The sequence below is a fragment of the Mesoplodon densirostris genome, chromosome X, assembly GCF_025265405.1.
Source record: "Mesoplodon densirostris isolate mMesDen1 chromosome X, mMesDen1 primary haplotype, whole genome shotgun sequence".
Taxonomy (NCBI): domain Eukaryota; kingdom Metazoa; phylum Chordata; class Mammalia; order Artiodactyla; family Ziphiidae; genus Mesoplodon; species Mesoplodon densirostris.
Window position 1 is genome coordinate 23,563,450 of NC_082681.1, and position 27,857 is coordinate 23,591,306.

Sequence of the window (27,857 nt, forward strand, 5' to 3'; positions counted from 1 at the left end):
TTAATTAGCTCTTAAAGTGGGGAGGATCAGTTAACCTTGAACTTCTCGATTTTGGCCTGGTGGGGCCTCATATGGGAGGAGTGCTGGGGAGGTAGGAGCGGAAGTGAGGTCACCACCCCAGGGCCAGAGCCACCACTGCTTGGCCCCAACAGCTGGTGGGCACACCCATCAGGGACTCACCCACTGCGAGCTGACCCCTGGCCTGAGTGCCAGGTTGGAGGGGGGAGGTGAAGGGATCAGATCTAACTCTCTCCTCTGGGGAGACAGGACACTTTGGCACTGAAAATGCTCAGGGTCACGTTTGCACGGCAAGAATGCAGATTCCTCCTCCCGCAGTTAGTTATGTAGGGTTTTACCGGTTATAAGGCACTTTCTCAACCATTAATTCAGTAGACCCACAGCAGTAACAGATAACGGGGAGCTATCTTGACTTAAGTGGAGGAATTAACTATCCTGGAGGACTTCCTATCCTGGCCAGTGTGGGGAAGAGGCTGCCTTGCAAGTGGTTGTCTCTGGGTTCAAAGCCTGGGAGGTGTGAGTTGCAGGGGTGGGGGTCGTTGAGCAGGCTCCACGTTGCCACCCTCACCCAGCCTCTAGCTGTGAGCCGAAGGAGTGGCTTGTTTGCAACTATGTCTGGCATTCCTCCCACTGCTGCACTGTTTGCTCGGTGGTTGCTCAGGAACTGGCGCCCACCCCTGGACAAACTGGAGGCCTGAAAGCAGCCCTCCCCCTGCCTTGAGCTAAGTGGTGGGACAGCAGCTTCTGTCTCCTCTGTCCTATATGGGAATCTAAAAACGAGGGTGCTGTGGTCTGTCATTCAGGGGCCTGATTAATAGGATGTCCAAAATATCCCTAGCCTGCAAAATTCAGGGCCTCCCTGAGAGGCCCAGCCAGACGCAGGCCGAGGGGGTTGCTTTCCCAGGGAAAGCCCTGTGCCGAAGTTTGGCCTTGGTCCTTGCGAGCCTCACCCCTCACCCCTCAACTTTTTCATTTTCCCTCCCATCCCTAGAGCCAGACTGTCTGGGTCTCTATCCCAGCTCTGTTATTTACTAACTGTGTGATCCCAGTCAACTGTGTGCCTCAGTTTCCTCATTTGTCAAATCAGACCTACCTCATACAGTTTTGCCAAGGATGAAATATATCAATGCACATAAGCTGCTTATTAGAACAGTGCCCGGCACATGGTAAGCGCAAGCGAGCCTTATGGTATTGTCTTACACGGTGCCTAAAACTCAGATTCAACTCAGCGAACATTTGCTGAGAACCAGTCCCAGTACTAGGCATCAGCGAAGGGGCAGTGAGGGAAATACAGAGGTGAAGAAGACACCGCCTGTCTTCCGGGACTGTGTGTACCTTCTGGCATGGGCCAGAGTCAGGGTAGGGAATGTGGGAGGGGGCCAGAGAGGGTGGCTAGGTCATCTATATAAATAACCAAAATTTGAAGCCGGACTCGAATCCCTAATTCAAAGCCAGTGTGGGGAGCCAGGTACCTCAGACTTGGAGGCTTCTTGTCTGGGGACACTGGCTGGGCTCTGGTCAGGACGCCACCCTGGACAGAGGCCTGCACTGGGATTTGGGTGAATGAGAGGGAGGGGGAGACCCAATTCCTGTGTGGGCTGCAGGTGGCAAGCATTCAGTGGTGTGACTTGTTGGTTTGCAGGACAGGATGGCGTTACTTAGGGCGACCCCCAGACGCCCCTCTAGCCCCTCTGCCTGCAGTGCCCCCAGCACTTCCCGGAGGTCCCCCACCAAGCTGGGAAGGGCCTTGGGCAGCCTTCCCCCCTCAGGCTTGGGCCTGACCCCAACGCAGGCTTGGTTCTCTCTCCAGGATTTCTAAGCTGCAAAGAGGTTTCTGGCTTCACTGCCAATTTATTCCCTTTGTGGTTCTCAGACTGAAAACTAGTTCTGCAGGGGAGAGAGGAAACTCATCCGAGGTACCCAGAATCCCATGGGCGCTTTCCTAGGGGTTAGGGGCTTTTCTCATCAACACCAACCTGCCTGCAAATCTCTGGCCGCTGAGTCTTGCGTGGCCTGTAATAGCGCCGCACGGCTAATGCCCTATAGCTCGGACCCCAGCGCTGGTTGCCAAGGAACTGCTGGTCGGGGTGCTTATGACGGTTCTGACCTCATAGGGGCCGCTGAGTTTCAATTCAGCGGATATTTATTAACACCTACTGTGTGCCCAACCTGTGCTAGGTGCTGTAGGGGAGATAAGCAAAGGGGGCGGGGTGGGAGAGATGAGTAAGACACTGAGACAAGCAGAGGCGAGGACAAGCAGCCAGGCCAGCGGCTGGTCAGGTGCTAATTGTGCTCCTTGGAGCAGGGGCCAGAGGCGCCGGGGCTCTGAGGTCAGCAGCAGTTGGAGGAGGGGGGAGGCTTTGTGAGGGCCTCGGCTCTGAGCTAGACCTTGAAGGGGGCAGGGTGGCGCGGGGGAGATTGGGCTAGGCAGAACAGGGAGAGAGGACGCCTTTCTCTCTCTTCCCTGGCCACAGGCTGACCTTCAAAGCCTCGATAATTGTTTGGCGAATGCACGTCACATAAAAGACCAGGTCAGCCAGTGTGGGTGGCCCGGTGCAAACCCCCGTCTCCATCCCGGGAGATGCAAAGTGGATGGCCCAGGTGGGGAGCCCAGCGCCCCCAGGACGGATTGATAAGACACAAAGGTTGGCCAGGCTTTCCCGTCCCACAAGCTGAGGGGATTTCATATTGATCTTCCGCCTCCCCCGTCCCTCCACTGCCCATGCAGAGGCCCTGGAGGGGAGAGGGGAAAAAGAGAGGCAGAGGGCACCAAAGGGACAGGAAAACTGCCCCGCCACAGATGTTCACTGCAGGCATGGGCTGGTTGAGTCCCATATTTCCCCAGGGTCCTGGGATTGCTCTGGAAGCCCAGAGGTTCCGGTAGAGGATAGAGATTTTCATTTTCTCAGCCATCCGAGAACTAAAGTATCCCACATGTTTCTGTCCAGACCCCCTGGGGAAGGGCGAGGACTAGACATGTATTTGTTCTGGGACTTCTGCATCTACCATGCCTGGATGTGGAGGGGGACTTGGTCCTTGTTGGATTTAATTGGATAAAAACACCTGGTCACACACATACCGCCCCCGCCATGCATCAGTTTTCCTCTCTCACTGCCCTCTTGCCCTGCACCCTCCCCAGCACATTGCAAAACCACAGAGACACACCAGAGTGCCCTGACTTCTTGGCCTGGGAAATTGTGTCCTAACGTGAGTTACTTGGCAAAGAGACCCCACCCAGCCTTCTCCCAGGGTGATGAGGAGGGTCAGGCAGAGCAGGGAGGGGTGTTTCATGCAGGAGGATCTGCGAGGGAAAGTGCCAGAGCATTTCTAAGCCAGACCAACAAGAAGCAAGAGATTAACCAGCTTGCCCAGATTGAGGAAACTTTGCCCTAGGTTCCCATCTTCTCGAGGGACCATTTTCTTGTCCCAGTGCTGGCACTTCCCACTTCTCACTCCACCTGCCCTTCCCGAAGCTCCCTTCCTCTTCCAGTCTAGCCCAGTATTCTTCTCTCAGAGACCAGTATTATCCGGAGGAGGAAGAGCACAGGCTCTCTGCGTTCATATCCCAGACCTATCGCTTACTGGCTGTGTGACTATGGACTAGTCACATAACCACTCTGAGTCTCAGAACCCACTTCCCAGGGTTTGAGTGAGGATTAAATGAGATAATGCCTGTAAAGCACTCAGCATGGTGCCTGGCACATGGTAACCACCCAGTAAGTGTTAGCTGCTATTATTCTGTGGCTCTTACTATTATTGTTGTTGTTGTTCTTATCATTTCCTCCTCCCACACCCTTGACTTTTCCAGGCTCCAGGGATCAACTGCTTCTCTGGCAGTGCTGGCAGGGCACGCAATGCCCATTCATAAAACCAACAGGGAGATTTTCCACATCTTTCTGCTAACTTTTTGTAAACTCTGCTGTCACACAGGATAAGGAAGGGATGTGGAAGAAGATTGTGTGTGTGTGTGTGTGTGTGTGTGTGTGTGTGTTAAAATCTTTCTGAGTGGCAGGCAGTGCTGTAGTGAAGAGTAAAAATCAAGTCTTTAACCTTTTTATTAACATTGCCATCTTTATCTCTTCACCACTTCATCTCAAGTTTCGTTCTCTGTAGGAATACAAGTGAGTTAGTTCCTTTGAGAGAAGGCCTCATGTTCCATCCCTGGCAAGTATTTAGCAATCATCGGTTTGTTGTTATTACCCTACTGAGGGTAGAATTCTGGGAGCCGACAGGCCAACCAGTGCTCACTTTCTGCCTCCTTTCACTCATGCCCAGAGGCCTTGGGTTGGGGCTGGGACACTGCCTTTGCCCAGAAGAGTTCCTGGGGGGCTGGGGGCCACTCCCATTCCAAAGGCCTCCCAGAAAGTAACTTGGAGGTTCCATCTGCAAGCAAGTGGATTTTGTTTGCTTGAGAAGCCTGCGACCACCCACAAGGGCAGGAGGCCCTGGACCACACTTGGACCACCCCTGAGCCACTTCACTCAGTCCCTTGGTCCCCACCGGTAGGCCTTGGGGGATGGGATGGGATGGGGGATGGGAGAGTGGGCAATTAGTCTTAACCTCCCCAAATTCCTGATGACCTGATAACAAGGAGGTACTTAAGACATAGATTTAGGAGATAATCTGTCTTTTTCCCATAATGCCCCCAGAGGATAAGAGAGGCTAGTTCAGCTCTGCTGATTCTGTGAGAATCCATGCACAGAAAACACCTGTCTCATTAGGTGACCACTTTCTTGGCGCCACCCTGATCCTAAAAAAAAAAAAAAAAAACACAGCAGGCCCAGGCCCCTGCTCTGAAGAATCTAAACCCAATTCTGGAGCTCTAGTAATACACATGCACTTAGCCTCACAGAGGGCGGGAGCTGAAGTGTCAGCCAGCCTGTGGCACTTAAGGTTTGTAGATTAGTTGATGGTGGGTTCGAGGAGAGCTTACCTAGAGGAAGATCATTCTTCTCCCTCCTTAACTTAATTGGGGAAGGTCTCCTGGAAGTGAGAGGGAAGATGGCCTTTCAAAAGAGGAAAGAGAGCGCATTGGCTGTGCTCTAGGGGCCTTCCAGGCTCGGTGGGACGATAACATCGGTAGGAGCAGGAGCAAAAGATAAAACAACAAAACACTTTCGAATCAGCACACTCAGTAAGTTCCAGGGTTCAGAATTTGTCTCCAGTATTCATTTTTTTAATTGAAATGTACAAATCTTCATTGACTTATGATGAGGTTACATACTGATAAACCCATCGGAAGTTGAAACTATCTTAAGCTGAAAATACGTCAATTACACCTAACCTACTGAGCACCATAGCTTCGCCTAGCCTACCTTAAACATGCTCAGAGGGCTTCCCTGGTGGCGCAGTGGTTGAGAGTCCACCTGCCGATGCAGGGGACATGGGTTCATGCCCCGGTCCAGGAAGATCCCACATGCCGTGGAGCGGCTGGGCCCGTGAGCCATGGCCGCTGAGCCTGCGTGTCCGGAGCCTGTGCTCTGCAACGGGAGAGGCCACAACAGTGAGAGGCCCGCGTACCACAAAAAAAAAAAAAAAAAAAAAACATGCAAAAAACATGCTCAGAACAGTTACATTAGCATACATTTGGGCAAAATCATCTAACGCAAAGCCTATTTTATGATAAAGTGTTGAATATCTCATGTAATTTATTGAATAATGTACTGAAAGTGAAAAACAGAATGGTTGTCTGCATACAGAATGGTTGTAAGTCTATCAGTTGTTTACCCTCGTGAATGCGTGGCTGACTGGGCGATGTGGTGGCTGCCATTGCCCAGCATCACATATCACTAGCCCGGGAAAAGATCAAAGTTCAAAATTTGAAGTACAGTTTCAACTGAATGTGTATCGTTTTCACACCGTCGTAAAGTTGAAAAATCATAAGTTGAACCATCATTAAGTTGGGGACCGTCTGTATTTGACATATAACATTGTGTAAAGTTAAGGTGTACACCATGGTAATTTGATATGTTTATATATTGTAATGTGGTTGCCATTGACTGAACATGAATTGAACATCTTTTCATGTACTTATTTGTCACCAATATATCTACTTTGGTGAGGTGTCTGTTCAAATCTTTGGCCCATTTTTAAATTGACTTGTTTGTTTTCTTGTAGTTGAGTTTTGAGAATTCTTTATATATTCTAGATATAAGACCTTTATCAGATACATGCTTTGCAAAGATTTTGTCTGAGTATGTGCCTTGTCTTTTCATTCTCTTCATAGTGTCTTTCTTTTTGGGGGGGGTGTTAAATTTTTTATTGAAGACACAAATAGCCATATAAAATCCTTGCCATTTAGTGATTAGAATGAGCTAGAAGAATTTTTTTAGGTTATTGTTTTATTAATGTAGACACTCCTTCAGAGTCATAGTGTCATTTTTTTTAGAATATTACTACTACATTTATTTGTTTGTTTGTCTGTTTATTTTTGACTGCATTGGGTGTTCGTTGCTGTGGGCTTTCTCTAGTTGCAATGAGCAGGGGCTACTCTCCGTTGCGGTGCGCGGGCTTCTCATTGTGGTAGCTTCTCCTGTTGCGGAGCACGGGCTCTAGGTGCACAGGCTTCAGTAGTTGTGGCACGTGGGCTCAGTAGCTGTGGCACGTGGACTCTAGAGCACAGACTCAGTAGTTGTGGCGCACGGGCTTAGTTGCTCCGCGGCATGTGGGATCTTCCCAGACCAGGGTTCAAACCCGTGTCCCCTGCATTGGCAGGTGGATTCTTAACCACTGCGCCACCAGGGCAGTCCCATAGTGTCTTTTGAAGAGCAGAAGTTTTCAATTTCGTTGAAGTCTAACCAATCAGTTTTTACTTTTATGGATCATGCTTTTGGTGTTGTATCTTAGAATTCTTCACCTAGCCTCAGGTCACAGATATTTTGTCTTATGGTTTCTTTTAGAAGTTTTGAAGTTTTAGGTTTTACATTTTGGTCTTCGATCAATTTCGAGTTAATTTTTCTCTATGCTGAGTGGTACAAATCCAAGTCCATTTTTTTCTTTTCACATATGGATATCCAGTTATTCCAGCACCACTTGTTGAAAAAGTTATCGTTAGTCTGTTACAGTTGTCCTTATATATAGGTTTATTTCTGGACTCTATATTCTGTTCTGTTGACTGATCTATTTGTTTATCTTTATGCTAATACCAATTGTTTTGATTACTGTAGCTTTATAATCATTCGTAAAATCAGGTAGTATTAGCCCTCCAACTCTGCTCTTTATCAAAGTTGTTCTTGCCTATTTTAAGTTGTTTGCAATTCCATGTAAATTTTAGAATCAGATTGTCAGTATCATTTTTTAATTGACATATAGTTGATTTACAATATCATATAGGTTTTAGGTGTACAACACAGTGATTCACAATTTTTAAAGGTTATACTCTATTTAGAGTTATTATAAAATGTTGGCTATATTCCCTGTGTTTTACAATATATCCTTATGGCTTATTTATAATATCATCTTTTTTTAATACCTGCATTTATTCTATTTACATTAACTGTTATAGCAGATATGTTTGGCTGTGCTTTTGTGATCTTATTTTATAATCATGGATGACCCTAATGTTACTGTCATTTTAGAAGATGCTTAATCTCTTCAATGATATTCTTTTTTTTTAATTTTTTTTTTAATTTTTGGCTGTGTTCGGTCTTCATTGCTGCGCACGGGTTTTCTCTAGTTGTGGCGAGAGGGGGCTACTCTTCATTGCAGTATGCAGGCTTATCATTGCAGTGGCTTCTCTTGTTGTGGAGCACAGGCTCTAGGCGCGCGGGCTCAGTAATTGTGGTGCATGAGCTCTAGAGCACAGGCTCAGTAGTTGTGGCCCATGGGCTTAGTTGCTCCGCGGCATGTGGGATCTTTCCGGACCAAGGGTTGAACGCCTGTTCCCTGCATTGGCAGACAGATTCTTAACCACTGTGGCACCAGGGAAGTCCGCTATTCTTTTTTTTTCAACTCATTCTTTTTAAAAAAAATATTTATTTATTTATTTTTGGCCGTGTCGGGTCTTAGTTGCAGCATGCGGGATCTTCCTTGTGGCATGCTGGCTTCTCTGTAGCTGTGGCTCACGGGCTCCAGAGCACGTGGGCTCCATAGTTTGTGGCACGCCAGATCTCTAGTTGAGGCACGCGGGCTCAGTAGTTTCGGCACGTGGGCTTAGTTGCCCCGCGACATGTGGGATTAGTTCCCCGACCAGGAATCAAACCCCCTGCATTGGAAGGCGGATTCTTAACCACTGGACCACCAGGGGAGTCCCTCATTGATATTCTTCGGTAAAGAGTTTCTTAACTTTACTATGCATTTGCAAAATAGAACTATTTATTATTTGCCCTTCGTTTATAACCTTTTTTTTTTTTTTTTTTTTTTTGGTACGTGGGCCTCTCACTGTTGTGGCCTCTCCCGTTGTGGAGCACAGGCTCCGGACGCGCAGGCTCAGCAGCCATGGCTCACGGGCCTAGCCGCTCCGCGGCATGTGGGATCTTCCCAGACCGGGGCACGAACCCACGTCCCCCGCATCGGCAGGCGGACTCCCAACCACTGCGCCACCAGGGACGTCCTATAACCTATTTTTGGTGCAGGGTTCCATGATTATCTGCTCCATACATCATTTTCTAGATGACAGTCATATCCCTTTTCAACCTTGTATATCTAGCCAACAAAAGACCTCTTAAAAAAATGTTATCCTCACACCGCATTCTCTTGAACCACTTTAGTTCTTAGAACTGATCCAGCATCATGAAGTCTTTCCCAAGGGTCCAGTGATCAGACCAGCACCCAATATTCAACAGGTAGAAACACTGTGGTTTTGTACAAAGAGAAAATGCTTTGATGATGACCTGATTGATCATCAACCGCCTTCTTGATGCTGTTTGGAATAAATGACTCTAGCTGGTATGTGTTTCCCTTAGTAGAGGCCTGGAGCAAGAGGAGACGAGTAATGTTTGAGCCTGGAGACCTTTGCCCCCTAATTCTATCCCTATCCCCACCCCTAGACTGTAGCCCTCAGATCTATCAGGATTCGGGGTCTCTTTTCTAGAGATCTCACTTGGGCTGAGAATTTACACGGACTTAGTTCATGAATGCCCAGACCTGTGTTTGTTAGAGTCAGGAGCAGATTAAATAGACCTTGATCCCATGGATTTTACCACCTGTTGGGGAAATAAGACATACACATGAAATAAGGAGCAATTCAAGATTGCGTGGGATTAAGAGATCTTGTGGTCAAATTTAAGGGCTATGGGAGTTTAGAAGGGGGCCCCTCCATTGGTGTGGACTCTCGTTATCAGGGCACAACCAGCTCCATGGATCTGGGGAACTTGGTTGGGACCTTGCTGGATGGGCACTATTTGATTAACCAAAACAGAGCAGCAAGGGCCTGGCAGGCCTGAGAAACTCCGTGAATGAGCCTGGAATGTTCCCTCAGGGGACCATGAGGAGACCACTGGGCTTGAAGCCCAGGCTTGAGTTGGGAAATCATGGGAAACAAGGCTGAGTAGGTAGGGTGGGGTCAGACTGTGAAAGACCTTTGGAAAGCAAGCAGATGAGTTTGGACTGTAAAGCTCTGCCGAGTACGGCTGGTGTGGCCACAGCCATAGATGTACATGTGTGCCCTGGAGTAGGGGCAGGTGCCAGCTCAGAGGCTAGGGGAGGAGCTAGGCAGAGGCAGGGCCATGACTGGAACTTACTCTTCCTCATGCCCAGTCAAGTGGGCTTTCTGCTGCACCAGGCCTGGCTAGCTTTTCAAAGACTTTCACATCCCCTCTATACAGCTTCCCAACAGAGACCACAAGCATGGGGAGTAGATGGGAAGGCCGGCTCGCTCCAGGGCTAATGGTGTCAGCAAGAAACACTCCCTGGCTCACTAGCACCCCTATTAACCCCGGAGCCACTCCTTAGGTTAAAGCAGGGTAGCTCCGGAGGGCCTTTTAAAATGAAAATGTGCTGAGGAGAGAGGTGACACATTAACCCAGTATCACCCATTAACACATTAACACTAAATGGTTTATGATTTTTCTGAGTGGTGGGAAGTTATTCCTGGGGAGGTGGGGTGGCCTGCGGAGCCCTGACTGCTACTAGGGTCAGTAAGCTTGTGAGAAGCTCTGAGTAGCATGAAATCTCTGGTGGAGGGGGGCGGGGGAAGCCCGAGGCTGTGAGAGCCATGTGACATGGCATGCCTGTGGTTACATAGCCCATTAATGGCAAAATTGCCTGAGCAGAGTTTTTCCAAACTTTCCCACCCAAGCGCCCCAAACTATTGAATTGTATCTTAGAGACCTAGAAAGACACAGCTGTATAAAATTTCTTTGAAGTATGGCATTTTATCTGTAGTGTGAATGCCGCAGTCTACTGCCTGAGCATATTTTAATTGATTTCTCAGTGAACAAAATGGAAGCCCCTGGAAGATGAGCAGGTTTGGACTGTGGCTTTGATTCCTGCTCTGGGGATTGGTCAGCTTTAGCAAGCAAGCCCTGTCCCTGTGGGACCCACCTAGGAACAGGTCAGAACATGAACTTTCAAGGTTTTAGCCCAAAGTGCTGGAAGGGAAATCCATCACCTCCTGCATGTTTATTTGCCCACTGTCCCCATTCCTGTCCCCTTCCTTAGTTCAAGCTCATTTGATGGAAAAATCTAAGCTGTTGTGCTCTGAGGGGAAGTCATTGGACTTGCTCAGTGGTTGGATCTGGCCTCATCGTAGCCTTTGGGTGGGTGACCAGATCCCAAGGTGAGATGGAGACAGCGTGGGACCCAGGGAGCTCTGAGGTCTGGGCTCTGAAGGCTGTGCCCACGGATTCCCCAGCCTTCCCTCCACCACCACACTCAGTCTGCAGCCCCTCATTCCGCCCCACCTGTAGCGTGAAGTGTTTACAGTACTCTGCAGTTAAAAAAAAACAACAACCAACTGTCTGTACACTCAGAGCCTTCCAGCCTACTGCTGTGCCCCCAGCCCCCCGCTCACCTCTTGGTGGCCAAGAACAGAAGAGCCGTCGAGGCTCTCCAGGCCAAAGTTAGCCTCCTCAGCAGCCCGAGCGCCTCATTTCTGTCCCCAGAGCCTGCAGATAGAGACAGTGACAATGTAGAAAGAGGGCATACCCTACCCCAGCTTGTACAAGGTGGACGACGCGCTATGAATATTCAGCTCTCACTCCGGCAGGCATCAAGCCCTCATCCACACCCCCTGCCTGCCCGGGGTGTAGGGGTGCCTGCCTGGAGTGACGAAACCACAGCAGGTAGGGCCCTGGGCAGGCTGGCTGTGCCGGGCGGGGCAGGGCAGCCGACTGGGTGAGGCCCAGATTCCCCAGGCTGATAAGGCAGCCTGTAAACACCCAGCAAGGGGAGGGGGCAGAGGGCAGGCAACCAGATGGCAGGAGAAGGGGGAAACCGGAGCCCAGGCCTAGCTGCAGGAAGTGGGGCTTGATGTGGAAACATCCTGTCCAGTGGGGACTAGACTGGTGGCCATCAGCAATCATTCCCTCCACTGCGGAGGCAAGCTCAGCACGCGGTGGGGCTGCCTAGGGGCCTGGCCAAGAACCTGGTTCCTGACATCTCCAAAGGACACGATCCATGGGTCTCTATTATGGGTTATTCTACCACCTAGCACTGCTGGTGGGCAGGGGCAGTGGTGGGGGGGAGCGAAATCAGGCCCAGCTACCCCCCCCCATAGAGAAACTCCGCAGTGGAGTCCTCTGAGAGCATCTGACTCTCACGGGAAAGTCCTGGTCGTCACTTTGCATGAGGAGCATCAGCTGGAACACCTAATCGTGTCCAGGCCCCCTGCAGCACTCCAAGAAGAGCCCCGCATCCGATGCCGGTCTCTTCCATCCTGCAGGGCTTTATAATTAGAACTGCAGACGGTCAGAGCTGGTGGAGCCTTTTGCAAAGATCACCAGACTCATCCACTTCACTTAACAGATGGGGCCGCTGGCTCTCAGAGATGGGCAGGGACTTGGCCACGCTCATGGAGACCTAAGTTGAAGCCCCAGCTCTAGAGCATTTTCTACTCCTACCCTGTTGCTCTAGATCCAGCTGCCAACCCTCATGCATAGGGCTGCCTTGCACACTCGCTGAACCTCAGCAGTTATGCTTGTTCAGGGTTATGGGGAGGCTGATGGGAGGCGCGAGCTTCAGAATCAGAAATCCAAAGACCTGGAGTCTGGCCTGAGCTGTTCTATGAACTTGCGTGTGGCCTTGAGTGAGCCCTCTCTGGGCCACTTTTTTTTTTTTTAAATAACAGCTTTATTAGATATAATTATAATTCAATACCATACAATTCACCCAATTAAAGTATACAATTCAATGCCTTTTTGTATACTCACAGAGTTGTATGTCCTTTACCACAACCCATTTTAGAATATTTTTATCGCCCCATAAAGAAACTCTATACCCATTAGCAGTCACTCCCCGTTTTCCCCCAACCTCCAAGCCTCAATTTTGAAGAGACACTTGCTATAGGAGTGTTTTGAGGGGAAAAAACCCCAGCAATGTTGTTTAGGCAGATGGGCTAACCCAGCTTACCGGGAACTTAGATACAAATAGACCCTACCACAGAGAAGAATGGGGTGGGCCCAGCGATAGGCCCCTGGCCACAGACCTGGCACCTATGAGGTGTTCAGGGCTGACTTTCCATAAATATTTGAAAAAAAACTTGTGAACCAACACCCTGAGATAAGAACCCAGACTTAAATTATGTGTAAGGCGAGAGCAAGTGTATATTTATGGGGCAGGGACCATGCCTAAGCCACTCCAGGTCTGCAGCCAGCAACACTCTGGAAACAGTAGTCTCCTGAGGTACAGGAATAGAGTCAGCCTCCTTCATCAACAGAGCCGGAAGCCTGGTACTCCACAATACCTTTCCTCCACAGCTGGCCACAGGGGCTCAACTCGTCACCATTTTGGTGCATCTTTGCGCAGAAAGTTAGGTTTCACCTATCAGATGGAGCTTTGAGGTGTCTGGGACACAGGCTTGGGAAGCTTTTGTTGAAGGACATCATAGGGGCTCCGAGCCTTCAACGTTGGGTGTTGTGAGCAAGCTCTGAGCTAGGAATCTGAGCAGATGGTCGCCAGCATGGAGCAGTGGGAAAAAGCACAGACTTTGAGGTCACACAGGCCTGGGTTTGAGTTCTGCCTCCATCCTTGACAGGCAGTGTGACCTTGGTCCTGTTACCTAATCTTTTCTAAGCCTCACTTCTCCTGTTTGTAAAATGGAACTATTAAAACAAGATTATTACCAAAAGAGATGTAACTGAAAACAAAGTTCAAAGAGCGTGCTAGTTGGAAATAAACCTGGGTTCAAACCCGGGCTCTGCCACTGACTAGCTACTTTGTTTGGGATGCTGTAAGAATGAAAGGAGATAACCCTACGGCAAGTGACTGGCGTGACATCAGCCCCGCGGCTTGTACCCAATAAATGTAAATCCATGCCATCTTCCCTATGCTCCACCCTGTCACCCTGTAATTTTTACTGTTCGGTCCCCTTCCCCAGAAGCAGAGGGAACAGGCTGGCGTGATATCAGAGGACACAAAAGAAAATCGTGCCCACTTTAAATGAGTACCCACGCCACTCTGCCCCTCCTGCAACATGCCCACGGCTGAGGCCACAGTGGCTACACCCGCCATCCCGGGTCCAGCAGTAGCTCAGATCGGTGCCAACCCCGCAAGCGCTTGCCCTGAGCTGGCACCGGTCTCAAGTGCTTCCACCCACTCCGCCCAGTCAGGTGTGCTTTCCAAACACGTGCCACCAGCTTTGCGTTGGGCTTGTAACCAAACCCTGTCCCTGGGTTTGCACTGCAGATGGAGGGAGGGGCTGGCAGGAGCCCGGGTGCACATCCAGATGTTGTCTCTGAGGCTTCCTTGGCATCCTCCATACCAGCTGTGAAGCAGTATTTACTCCAACTTGCGGGGTGGAGCGGGCACGCCCCTCAGGGGCGATGGGGCTCTATCGCAGGGGCACTGGGTCTTTTTGGCTCTGGAGGCATGGAGGGAGAGGGGAGAGGGCGAAGCCGGACTGTTCTTTTGACAGGAGGCCTGGCTGGTCAGGGCTCTTGGCCAAAAGCACAAGAAGATGACCTCTCAGAGCCGGGAGAGGTATCAAGACCATCTTCCCATCCATTTTCGTTGGCCCATTCAGAGCCATCATTTCTAGGGGTCCCCTTACCTTAGCTTCGCTCACTGCTACCTGAACCTCATGGAACAATATTACGACAGGGGGCCAAGGTGGTTGTGTCTATCCACTGTTAGGCCCCCATCCCAGGCACCAAGGCTTCTAGAACCATCATCGTGTACTTCTAACCTGTCTTCAGGGGGACTGACAACTGGGCAGAGGTGCAGAGCCTCAGGCTACTACTGCTCCTCTGACCCATTGCCTTGGGAAGGCCTGGCAGAGCTTCCGGTCACCTGACCGGATCCCTCACGGGCACACAGCCCCACTGCTAGGAGCCCCACCTTGCAAAGGCAACTGGGAGGTATTTACAAGTAGAAGTCACCACACCAAATCAGCAGCGGCTGTGGAACGTGATAGCTTCCTGTTCCATCGCCCAGAAAATGCCACTACCCTTGACCCGCATGTAACAGAATACTTTGCTCTCCATTGTTGCCTCTGTCCATCGGCGCTAGGGACAAAATCATGCAAAGTTTTGACGTGCCATTGACTTCAGTGTCACCTGCTGCTCCGAATTAACCACCATGGGTGGCCTGGTTTCCCCAGGCTCTCTGGCTTCAACCCGCCTCTCCATCTGAAGCCACCCAGGGCTGGTCCTCAGCCCAGGCAGAACTGACCTCAGCATGTACAGCCCACTCTTCCACCCAGCAGGCTCACTGTGCTGTCCAAGGTGGTCGCTGGGTGAGGTGATGAGCTCACGAGTACTCATCTGCTAACAGGAGAGGGTTTGTGGAGGCAGCCCCATCTCCCTCCCAGGTCCCGGCTCCCCCAGCCCAAGCCGGCTGGCAGAGGAGCAGCTGGGGCGTCCCCTTGTGTAGACAGCTGTCTCCTCAGCCTTCCTGTGAGGGATCCTCCCCACTCACCCACAGGGCCCCTCCCCTCTCTGCACTCTCTGACCTGTGTGGGGCAGGGGCGGGGCTGGGAGGGCCCGCAGGCCCTGAAGGGGAAACTGCTGAAACCCCTGGGACAGGAAGTGGCAGAGAGGGGCTGTTTCCTCTGGCAGAGCAGGGGTGCGGGGAGGGCTGGCCCTATCTCCTGCTCCACTGCCTGTCTGCTGTGGGCCCTGGGAGGCCGAGGAGAGCCGAGAGCTCTTCTTTCCCTGCCTCCACACACCCCCCCCCCCGCAAAATGGAGGCCCCTGGACCACCGGGCGAGGGGGGGCGGTGCTTCCTCAGAGGAGGCCACATTCGTTTTGCCGGAAGAGGAATTCGGAGAGAAGGGCAGACAGGTCAGCAGAAGGGAAGGGTCGGGGGGGCAAGTGAGTATAAGTGAGGGGGCCCACGATGGTAGGGAAAGCCACAGCTGGGCAGGGGAACCTTCTGTAAGGTCTTGTTCTGAGAGAAAATGATCAGAATGGTGCCTGCTCAAAACTGTGTGAGTTGGAAATGCAGCAGATGGCTGAGTCTCTAAACTGTAGGGCCGGAAAAGGCCTGAGGCCATCCAGGCCAACCCCCGCATCGCTGTGCAGCTGAGGAAACTGAGGCCCACAAAGCAAAAGTGACTTGCTCAAGGTCACACCATAGGCAGAGCCAGGGCCAGAACTTTCTGATGAAGATTAGCAGTTTGTACTTGATGTTCCATGCCTCCCTCCAGGCACCCGTGAGTCCTTGTGACATTCTTCTACGAAAGGAACTTGAATTTATTCATTCTGAAGGGGAGTGAAGCCTTTGGTCCAGGAGTCAGCAAACTTTTCCTGCAAAGGACCACATAGTAAGTAGTTTAGCCTTTGCAGCCCATGTGAACTCTTGTCACAGCAACTCAACTTATGATGCAGAACCACCACAGACAATACGTAAACGAATGCACGTAGCTGCATTCCAATAAAACTTTCTTTGTGGACACTGAACTTTGGACTTCGTATAATTCTCCTGTGGCAGGAAATATTGTTCTTCTTTTGATTTTTTTCCCCAATCCTTAAAAAATTACAAAAACCATCCTTAGCTCACTGGCCACACAAAAAGACGGTGGGCTGGATTTGGCACATGGGCCATAGTTTGCAGACCCCCTGCTTTAATGTAAGTCAAGCTAAGGTGTTAAGAAGAGTAGAGGGAGGAGGAGATATATCAGGTGAGGAGGAAGCAGGTAAAGCTTTGTACAGGAGGTGACATTTTTTTTTCTTTTTTTTTTTGCTGTATGTGGGCCTCTCACTGTTGTGGCCTCTCCCGTTGCGGAGCGCAGGCTCCGGACACGCAGGCTCAGCGGCCATGGCTCACGGGCCCAGCCGCTCCACGGCATGTGAGATCTTCCCGGACCGGGGCACGAACCCGCATCCCCTGCATCGGCAGGCGGACTCTCAACCACTACGCCACCAGGGAAGCCCCAGGAGGTGACATTTGCTTCAGATCTTGAACACCGTGTGGGAATTGGCGCCGCAGAAATTGGGGAAGGGCATATCAGGCCTAGGGGACAGTGGGAACAAAGACACGGAGGTGGGGAAGTCATTGCGAAAGTTAAATGTGTTCTGCACATGTGCGGCCTCATTGTTACTTGCCAGCCGTGGGTCTTTGGCTGCTGTCTGTTCTCACCAAAGGAAAGGGTTGGCTTTTTTGAGGATGCGGGAGAGACAATGAGGAGGGGAGGAAGAAAGGTCACCTGGGAGTCACGGCAACTAGCTGTGTGACCTTGAGCAAGTCACTTCTCCTTCCTCGAGAACTCAGTGTCTGCAGCTGGATGACAGGAAGGATGGATGCCATGATCTTTCAGGTCCCTTTTAACTTTGACATCCTGAGACTGAGTCAAGGAGAGGCTTTCAGCCATGTCGGGGAGGGGGAGGGAGGAGCCCCCGCCAGCTCCCTGTGACATTGGGGCTGAAGGTGCCCTCCCTGTCTGCCCACCCCGGCCCGCCCCGCCCGTAGGCTCTTTCCAGTTCATCCTTTCTCGAGCCCGCCCCTCTGTGCAGGGGACGCTGGACTGCCCCTTGCTTTTCCTTGCCTGGAAAGTAGCCAGTGGGGGAAGGGGGTATTTGGAAGGGGCACCGAGGGCCAAGCAGGTCTCAAACCCCGCGCCACCCCTCCCACCTGGGGGAGCCCCAGATCCCAGCAGGGAGCCTCTGCATTCGTTTCTAGGACACGTGCTGGCAGGGGCCTCGACAAAGAACACTGTCCCTTCAATAAAAGTTATCTGACTTAATATCCTTTTGGTGCCCAGCCACAGATTGCCCCAGCTTCTAAAAAACCCACTAATAAATTTAATTAGTCTCTGGTCAGTGTGTCTGTCCCCGGCCCATCCCCCCCCACCCCGTGGAAGCAGGCAGGCCTTACTGGGGGCAGGGGTGGGGGTGGAGTGTGTGCCATTCGAAGCATTTTCATTCAACACATGCAGCTTTCTGCTACAGTGTCCAGGATGCCAGCCTCGCCAGGCCAGGCCTGCTCCTCTGGCCACTGAAGGCCTGTCGAGGCCCCCCTTGCCAGGGTGTGTGTGTGTGTGCGCGTGTGCGTGTGTGTGTGTTTAGCAAAATGACTGTCTGGACCCCCTTTTTTCCACCATTAATCCTGGATTTTTCAAGATAATCCCAACTTCAAAATGTCCAAACTGAGCTCATGTTCTTGCCATATTTCCTGCCCCAGTCACTGTCTTTTACAATTCTCACAGCAAGAACAGGCTGCAATCTTGGGATCTCTGCAATTACTGTATGGCCCTGTACTCTGTCATTTTATTCCTTCAGAGTGGCCCTGGGATTCACCTCCTTGGCTCCAGGTGCCCCACCTGGTCCCCTTCCATCTCCTCCACTCATGCACTCAGACCAAACTGATCTTCCTTGAGAACTGCTTGCTTTATGCCCCTCCCTTGCTCAAGAATCAACAGTAACTCCCAGTTGCTTTCCACATCAAGTTCAAATTCCACCACCTGGTGAATCGAGGCCTGTGCACTTACCCCCTGATTTCCCTGCCCCCCCAGCCAGTCCCACCTCCTCCCCATAGTCAAACTGGTTTCCGCTCTCTACCATGTTTGATAAGTGTTGGTTATGTCCCCCCCTCAGCCTCCATTTCATCCCACCACTCCATTTCCCTTTCTTCCTGTCCATCTAGGTAAAGATATCCTGAATGCTTAATGCATGACCTCAGCCAAAGAGACACGGATCTGACCGGGAAATCTAAAAACACACTTAGGGGGTAACAGAGGGCTCTCACCTACATTGACCTGCTGGCCTTCCACAACAATCCCGTGAGCTAGGGGGGATGGCCTCGTTTCCCAGAGGAAGAGGGTGACCTGCCTAAGCCCCAAGGCAAATCTGGGTCCTCTCGCTGGGAAGCCCGTGCCCTTACAGTCTGCAGGGACTTCTGGGGTCTTCTAGGCTGTGGCTGGCCGCGCGCCCCACTGGGCTTCAGTAGCTGGCCTGGATTGGGCTTTGCCCGCTTTCCCGCAGCATGTTCTCCCCGTCACTGACTTGTTCCTCGCTTCCCAGGAGCGCTTGGTGCCCCTCTGCCTCCTCCCGGCCCCTGGAGCTCCGGAGATGAGGGTGCGGTGGCTGCAGGCACCTCCAGGGGGCGCTCTTTTGGCTTTCTCAGGCCAGGCTCCCGGGAGTCAGGACAGCTGGGGAAATAGGTTCCCTTTGTCATAGCCCTCCCTCCCCCCCCCCCACTGGGGCTTCTGTAGTGCTCTTCTTGCCACATAACCACAGCCCAGAGGGCTGGAGCTGGGTGGAGGTGGTGAGGACAGGGCCCCCATCCCAGGAGAGGAGCCAGCCCCTTCCAAGCCGACAACTGGAAGCCTGCAGCCCACCCTGTCTATGTTTTAGGGCCGGGGGGCGCATCCAGGAGCTTAATGGGGTCCCCAGCCCCCCTTGCTCTCTGGGAGGTCACCTGGAACTCATCATCTGAATGAGTGTGTTTTAATTTTCAAAGCACTTTCCCACCACCATCTTCATTCACCCGAGACTCCATGGTGAGCAGCTGCTAGGCCTGGATTCCCCTCAGCCCTCACCCATCTTAAGGATGACAGAAACCACAGCCCAGAAAGATGGCTGACTTTTCCGGGGTCACACCTCTTGTTGGGTCTCCTGGAGAAAGAGGAGCAGACGTCTCTGTGCCTGCGACCTGCAGCCCTGACCCCTCCTCCAGTGCGCCAGCTACGGCGGGAAAGTAGGGCCAGGCCTGGAGCTGAGAAAGGGCAGGGGCAGTTGGAGAGGAGCTCTGGGCCTGCCTTACCATCAGAGCTGTGACAAACCGTACACGGGAATCAGGCAGTGACCGAGGGCCAAGGAAGGAAACTGGGTTTCTTGTAAATAAGCACAGAGAAACCCCAACCAACAGGGCTTGCAAAACCTTTCTTTTTTTCCCTCCCTCTTCCTGATTTCATCTCAAATGGAGGGAGTGGTAAGAAGGCAGGAATAGAGGAGAAGAAGCTGACAAAATAGCTGTGGCCAGGGCCCCTTTACTGGGCATCTGTTCAAGGAGGGGGGTTTAGCTGGCTGCTTAGAGTCCAGCTCTAGTTGGACCAAGGTTGTGCAGGAGTCCCACACTTGGCTTACTTCTGCTACGTCCATGGCTGCAGACTGGACCCCCGAGTCTGGCCCTCTGCCTCTTAAATACACGCCACTGCTCATGTGGTGCAGTGTGCAAATGTGCTGCTTGATGACTATTAGTCGGAGGAGGGGCTGTTTTTAAGTAGAGGGTACAGCTGTTCCTGGGGTAGTTTCCATTTTGTTTGTGGTTGTGGGGGAGGGGTGTTGAGGGAGTGGGAAACGGCATGAAGGAAATTGTCACTTCCTTTCCAGAGAATTCCAGAAAGGTTTCAGGGAGGACGGGGTATTTCAGGAGTGAGAGCTGGCTGCGAGAGGGCGAGGAACTGGAGAACTCTGCTCTGTGGGCCCAGCTGACCATCTGGCCCCAGTGTTTGCCGGCGTGTGTGAAAATGCCACGGGTGTTATTAGTGATTCTGTGAGAGCCATTGGCTCAGCTGAACGGGTGTAGATTTAAACTTGCTCCACGGAGACTGTGGACGTGGCTTTCACATAGGGGCTGTTTCCTGTAGGGGAGGCCCAGATGGGTGGGTGCTGGACACCGCTTGACATGTTCCAGTGACAGCCCCAGAAAGGGTCTGTACGTCTGAAGGGGGCCCAGCTGTGATGACGCAGGAACAGCCCAAACCACTTCTATTTTGCTATTTTGGTTTTGAAATGCAATCACAACCACAGAGAACCAGAGGTGTGCGTTTGCAGGGGAGGGGGGGTGTGGGCGCCTTCGCTTTCTTGCTCCCTCATGTGGCGTGCGTGCACATGCGCGTGCACACGCACAGGCCGGGGCCATATGCTCTCACAAAGGCTTTGCTTTCAGCCCAAGTAGGACAGGCCCTGGGAGCCAGGGATACCGCAGTGGCCTCAAAGGGAGTGGAGCTCTTGCCACCCTGGGAGTGGACTTTGACTGGAGCCAGCTGTGAGCTTTGCAATGATGGGGCGGGGTGGGAGGAACTCAGCACCGGTTACTAAGGGTAACCAGGTGCCCGATTCCTTGAGCCAAGTGTCCTTGTGGACCTTCCTAGCCCCCCACTCACCCATGAGGCGGTGTCCAGGGCTCTAGGCCAGTGAGTGTGTGTCCCAGGGCGTCTGTAAGGACGCCAGGGAGGGGAGCCCCTGTGCGGGCCTCCCCGGCCTCCAGCAGGGCGGGCCTTCTTGTGCTGGTGGCTTCTTTGGTTTCAGGTTCCTGGGAGAGGGAGGTTATTTTGAGGGACTCGGGGGAGAGTGAGTGAACATGCAAATGAGCCTGTCCCCACCTCTCACTTTCAAATCCTCAAACATCTGAAGGGGGAAGGGTGAAACCTGGACTGGAAGGTTCCATGGGGGTGAGGGGAGACTTTTCTTAGCTCCCCACCCCCACCCCGCACACCTCTTCACCTTAACTTCAGGCTCAAGCTCGGGCAGAACAAGAAACCAGGATCAGCCTTGGGTGCTGGATGCAGCCTCACAATAGTCACAATTCTGGGCCGTCGGGACCTGCACTAACCAAGTCCTGAATTTGGATATTTAGACACGCTGATACCTAAAGAAGGCAATTGGATTCGTCTCTATCCTGTATTTCAAACCTCTCCTTTTTGCCTTGATGGCCAAGGGTTCCATCCAATCCAGTGCGGAGCTGCCTTCCCTCGCCCACCACCCCCCTAGGAGAGCGGGCCTGGCGGGGGCTCACCCCAAGGACCCGTGGGCCACGTACACATTCTGCTACTGGCATTCTTCTCCTGGGAAGCAAGAGGACTTTGAGTTTTCCATGTGTGGGGCTGGGTGGCCGTGGCGGCCCTCTCGCCAGCAGAACCCTGGGCCCCGCCCCGGCCCACTTCACCACAGCCAGCTTCTGCCAGCCGGCATCAGCTTGGTGTGCAGCCAGTATTAGCTCGGGCTTGTCATTCTCACAAAGGCAGGCCTGGCGGAGGGGGAACCAACGACTGAGCTTGTGGCTGTGCTGGCCCAGACAGGACCGGAGCCCTGTGACACACGGAGGCTCTCACGCACATATACCCACGCCCTGCACACATGTATATGAACAGTGTGTTTGCACACCCACAGCAAACCCCCTGCCGAGCGCCCCTCATTGTAAATTACAGTGCAGAAATACACAGATGTAACACATACACAGCGCACACGTTTCTCTCTCTCCAGTAAGCTAGAGCACATGACAGCCACCCCACACCCAGTGTACGCATGGGTGTACTTATTGCCCAGAAAACACACCTCACTGGTACTAGCTGACCAGTACCATTCACTCATGTGTTCGTTCCACAAATACACGTTGAGCGCCTGCTACATGCCCAGCACCGTGCAAGGTGCTAAAGTTTCATCCATGCCCTCAGTGAAGCCATGTTCTAATGGGGGAGGTAAGGGAGGTGCACAGAACTGTGAAGAGAAGCCAAACTGATGAGCAAAGCTGGAGGGAAAGGCCATGGCGGAATGACCTCGGAGGAGAGAGGGGCAGACACAGGAGTTTCATGTTTAGACAAAGTGGGATTAGGTGAAAGTGATCGCCTTTCATTTGATTAGTATGAGAATGCTTCCTGGGGGCAGACGGCCGGCCTGTGGGAGGGTGGGAGCTGCGGAATGCAGACCTTGGGGCACTTTGACTGGGGGAGACAGACCTTCCAAGCATAAATGGCCCTGGGAGGCTTCTCCAGGAGGCCACAGGCTCCCGGGTCACGTGCAGGTGGGGGTGGGGCGGGGTGGTGGTGGTGGAAAGCCGTGCTAGTGGGGCTCAGCCTCTCATTCACCCAAAGGGAAACTAAGACCTGCCACGCTGACTTGAGCGACTTCTCAAAGTTTTTGCTTGGGGGTGGGTGGAAAGGTGTGGGGGGGGAGGGCGGAGCCAGCCCTGTGGGCTAACGGAAAGGAAGTGGGAGAGGCCTGGGTGTCTCCTGTGGGGGAGAGCGGTCATCAGGGAGGTCACCCGTGATCCCCCTCCCTTTCCTCCCCTTTGTCCCTCTCTGAAGTTCCTCCTTTCTTTACGGGCCAGGAGAAGGTTTTGCCATCCTGACACAGCTAAAGGAGTGTCGAGGAGCTGGGGGTCAAGTGCGTCTCCTCCTATGGTGCGTGGAGCCAGTTCTTCAGACGCTTATGGTTGAACCAGGCTGTTCGTAGACCTGCCACACCTACACACACGCGGGTACCACGCAGAGCAGAACCCTCAGGGCCAAAGCCGTGCTGTGCTACCTGAGTGTTCGGGCCGGAGATGCTGACCGCGGTGGAGGGAGGGGCGTGGGAGGGGAGCCAGGGCTCTGGGAGGCAGGCCTGGGTGCTGCGCAGACGACTGACTCGAGAAGGGCAGGGAGCACAGGAAACAATCAGAGGCCCGGGTGCCACGTGAGCACCTGAGGCACAGACTGTGAGTGCCACAGAGGGCAGACGTGTGGACTGCAGCAGACAGATCTCCTAGAAGAGGGGGGCCCCCGAGCTGGCCCTGGACCATGGGGAAGGTTCCCTGCGCCCTTCCCCCAGCTGCGGCTCTCCTCGCCGGTTCCCAGGGTGACAGTTCAGTCTTGAAACTGAAAGCAAAGCTAAACCAAGAGCACAAGCCACATATGGCACAGAGGCCATCGTCTCTGGCGGGCGGCGGCGGTGGCTGGGTGGTGACGAGAGCGCAGGACACGCAGCCCACCTGTCCCTCTGTCTCCAGGCTCTCCGGAGGCGTGGCTGGGTCTGAGAGTCCCATCCCCTCAAGCAGGGTCAGGCTGTCACTGGCCCTGACAACACAACCCCTACAGTGAGACATTACTTCCCCTGTGGACTCTGCCCTTCAGAACTAAGTGGCCCCTACTCCCAAGGCAAACTGAGCCAGGCAGAGCCTAGAAGACCATCCTGTGCACCCAAATGTCCCCACCCCAAGTCTCGCACACAGATTCTTTCCCCAGCCAAGGGTACTGTAGGGATTCTACATGCTCCATCCATGAGGCCAGATGGCCTGCCCCTGGCTTCCCCTGTGGCCGGACCCTGGGGATTAATCTTCAGAGTGGAGACAGCCGAAATTCCCGCTACGTCTCACCTTCTCCAGAGGGCGTGGGAAAGGAGGGAGGCCAGCTCAGGTGCAGATGCTGGTGACCCAGACTGGCATCGAGGCTCAGCCTCTTCCCTCTCAAGGAGACTCAATTAACTTTCTCTTCTTCCTTCTTTCCTTACCTGCCTCCTTTTCTTTTCCCTCCCCCTTCTGCTCCCACCGTCCTCCACTTTTGGCTATCCCTCTTCTGGCAGTCTGTCCTAGGAACAGAGCTCAAGGAAGGTGACTTACTCACTGCCCCCATCTCTCCCTTCTCTGTAGGTCGCTCCTGCATTTGGCCCAGCCCAGCATGCAGCCTTGAACCTGGCTTAGGCCACCACCTACTCCAGCTCTCTACAACCCCTATTTTACCGTGGCTCGTGGTGTAGGCTCTAGGCTCCAAGGTACAGCATCTCTTCATTTAGGAAACCCCACGCCTCCAGAGGGCCCTGCGGATCCCGCAGTCGGCTCTCTGAGAAGACAGCATGGCTATTACTCTGCAGCCCAGTGACCTGATCTTTGAGTTTGCAAGCAACGGAATGGATGACATCCACCAGGTATGGCCCCAGAGAACAGAGCCTGGTCAGCCCGTGCAGACGATCAGATAGACACAGAGAGGCAGGCAGACAGCCAGTGAGCCGGCCGACCAGCCAGCTAGCCAGAAAGCAAATGTTGTTGTTGTTGTTGTTTTAATGTATATTTTATTTATTCATTTATGTATGTTTATTTTTGGCTGTGTCGGGTCTTGGTTGTGGCGCACGGGATATTCTTTTGTTGTGGTGCGCGGGTTCTTCGTTGCAGCGCTTGGACTTCTCTCTCTAGATGAGGCATGCGGGCTCAGTAGTTGTGGCACGTGGTCTTAGTTGCCCCGCAGCATGTGGGATCTTAGTTCCCTGACCAGGGATCGAACCCGCATCCCCTGCATTGGAAGGCAGATTCTTTACAACTGGACCACCTGGGAAGTCCCAGTCAGCAAATATTGATCAAGCACCTACTAGGTTCAGGACATAGGGGCTGCCTGCCAGCCAGACTGTGCACCAACGAGTCCCATGCGGCCAGGCAGTAGTCATCAGGTGGTCATTTAGTGAGCTGGTTTTGCCCACGTGCAATTACAGGGCACGCATACTTCCCAAGCCAGCCAAGCAGCTGCTAAGTACACTAGCTGAGCTGTCAGTCAGCAACAGGGGCTGAATGCACAAGTGTACACTGACCTCCGTGTGCATTTTTGGCCACTTTGCTTCACCTCCAGTGTCACAGTGAGAAAGGTGCTGGGACAACCACATAGCAGGACTGAGAACTGCCAGCTGGCACCGCAGGGTACAGTCCAACCCCCGGCACCTTCAGACTCATGTCTCTAGCCCGGTGGATGAGCCCTTCCATAACCGTCTTTTCAGCCTCGATCTAAGGATTCAGGATAAACTGGAGATAGGTTCCTCTAGTGGGAGGAAATTGGAAAATAGGACAGAATTCTGGCACTCAGGCCCCCACTGCTCCATACCTTGCCTGGCACTAGGGTACTTATATGTACCCGTTGGATGGTGTCCTGGCACACTCATCCCTACCCTCCAGTACCCTCCTTCCACACACTGGAGAAGAAGAGGCAGCCAGGTCCGGTAGAAGGAATGGAAGATTAGAAGTCCAAAGCCCTGGGTTCTGATCCCAGTGTGGCCACAGTGTCACCTGGGCAAGTCCTGTCCCCGACCCTATCTGGCTGCCATCTCCCCATCTTCACCAAGAGGAGGTCCAGCTGGATTATCTCCAAGGGCACCCCAGCCTAATTCTGATGCTGTCTATCCCAGATCCGTGTGAGGATGGGAAACTTTGTCCAATCTCTAGTGACCTACCAAAGGCTGCCCCCTAGTGGGCTTGGAGTACATGGTACTTTCTGTCCTGCTAGGTCTTAACCTAAAGTTGCTCAGTTTTATCCAGCATCTCTGGCGTGCCTAGCCTCCTGGACGAAGGGAAGAAAAATCTAACTTTACCTGGGTTCTCAACTCCGCTAGTCACTTTTTAACTTGTTTCCAGTCCACTCAGCAATTATTTCTGTTCTTCAGAAAGGCTGCTCTTCACCGAAGCTGTTCTTCCCTCCCGACCCCACGCCTGCCCCTCCACCCTCAGCAGGCAGCCTCTCCTCCAATTCACAGAGAAGCTCAAACCCGAGGACGCCCTCACTTTCCCTCCCTTCCCCCTCTTAGCAATAACATCACCTGTTCCTATTTCCTTTCCGCCGTCCTGGGTAACACCTACCCCAGTGCTTAGTCTCTTCTCTCCTGCCGCCTTCAAGACCTCACACCACCCATCACCTCCTCTCTCCCTTGTACCTTTCAGACCTCCCACACCTTTCTCCTCAACCTAGAACATTTTCATGTCTCCCCAACTCTAAAAGAAACCCTTTCCTCCCTTCTGCCCGCCTCCTCCAACATACCACCTTCTTAGCTCTGTTCTTCTCCCCAGTGTAGCCTCCACCCTCTGGGTTTACTTTTCCACCTCCCTTCTCTCACTCTTTTTAGGAAACAATTTTTGTTGCAAAATATACTGTGAATACAAAAGAGGTAACGTATAATGGAAAAGAATCTGAAAAAGAACATATATATGTGTGTGTGTATGTGTGTGTGTGTATGTATAACTGCATCACTTTGCTGTACACTTGAAACTAACACAACATTGTAAATTAACCATACTTCAATCTAAAAATGAGTACAAAAGAGTGCATAAATTTTATATATATATATATATATATATATATATATATATTTAAAGAATAACTATAAAGTGAACACGCATTAATTCACCACCCAGGTTAAGAAATAAAACGTTACTAGTCTCCTAGAAGCCCCTGATGCCTAAAGCACCTAATGAGAACCTACTCTATGCCAGATCCTGTTCTAAGTGCTTTATCTACATTGATCTGTTTAAAAAACCCTATGGGGTCAATAATATGATCTCCCCAGTTTCATAAAGGAGGAAACCGATGCACAGAAAGGTTAGGTAACTTGCCCAAGATCACACTGCTCGTAAATAGCAGAGTTTGGTTTCAAACCCAGGTAGTCTGGCTCTAGATCAGCACAGTCCAATAGAATTTTCTGAGATGCTAGAAATGCTCTAGATTTGCGCTGTCCAATGTGGGGCCATGTGGCTATGGAGCACTTGAACTATAGCTGGTGCAACTGAAGAACTGAAATTTTAATCTTGAAAAAATTTACACAGTCACCGGTGGCTAGTGGCTATCGTACTGGACCGGTAGCTCTAGACTCTGTGGCCTTAATCACTACGCCCACCTGCCTACCTCCCTCTGTCCGTCGTCTCTGAGATCTGTTGTAATGTGTTTTGGGACCCCAGCACTCCCCTGAAACTGCTCTAGCCAGGTAACTGCCCAGCGGCCAAACCCAAAGCCAGTTTCATCGATTTTATTCTTCTGGATCCTTCAGGAACATTAGGCAGAACTGAGCATTCTCATCCTTTTTTTTCATGAAGAAAGAATTAACAGACTCATGAAAGAAAAATTGGAAAATACAGACAAGTAGAAAAGAAAAAAAAATCACCCAAAATCCCACAACCAAAATATAATTATTATGAACATCCTGGTATATTTCCTTCTATTCATCATTTTTAAAAAACAGTTGCGATCGCACTCATTTTTAAAATTTAGCTTTGTTTGATTTTAGAACCACTGTGTCCTCTGGGGGTCAAATTCTCATCCCAATAATTTTATCCAGTCCCAGGGATGAGCTCTTGGATACGTATTTTTGACTCCCTGAGGTATCTCCATTTTAAGTATCTCAGTGGTACCTCCAACTCACCATATTCAGACACTTGCTCCCTTATCTTTCTCCAAAACCCTGCTCCTCGTCCTTCTGGGTTCCCCCTTAACAAGAACAGTATCCCCATGCACCCACTGAATCAAGCTGGAAGTCAGAACCCTCTCCCCCATCCAGGCAGGGACGAGGCCCTTACCTTCCTACCTCTATAATGCCTCTGTTCTTCTGTCTTCATTCCTACTCTCATCACCACGGACTGAGCCCTAAGATGTTCACAGTCTGAGCCCCTAACCCTGGTACCCAACCCTGAGCGTAGGCTGAGTCCCTCGCCCTTGCCGTTGACGAATCCTTTCCCACTGGCTTCAGAATGAGCCTTATCCTTTTCATAGACTGAGCACTAACCCTGTTCACCGATGAACCCATGACTACGACCAGTTAGAACTGTCTGCCCTTGGTTGAGTGCAGCTGGTACAGAGCTAA

General features: G+C 51.9%; 1 protein-coding gene across 5 annotated transcripts in view; it reads left to right on the forward strand.

Annotated features, from left to right (window-relative positions):
- ELF4 (E74 like ETS transcription factor 4) overlaps positions 1-27,857 on the forward strand; it is a 37,516-nt gene that overhangs the window by 1,200 nt on the left and 8,459 nt on the right. For 4 of the 5 annotated variants that reach the window (XM_060087074.1, XM_060087075.1, XM_060087071.1 and 1 more), the window contains exon 2: positions 23,902-24,176. In XM_060087074.1, the coding sequence (XP_059943057.1) occupies positions 24,105-24,176 (72 nt within the window). In that variant the 5' untranslated portion in view covers positions 23,902-24,104. The remainder of the gene's footprint in view (positions 1-23,901; positions 24,177-27,857) is intronic. The other variant, XM_060087072.1, reaches the window with a different exon arrangement.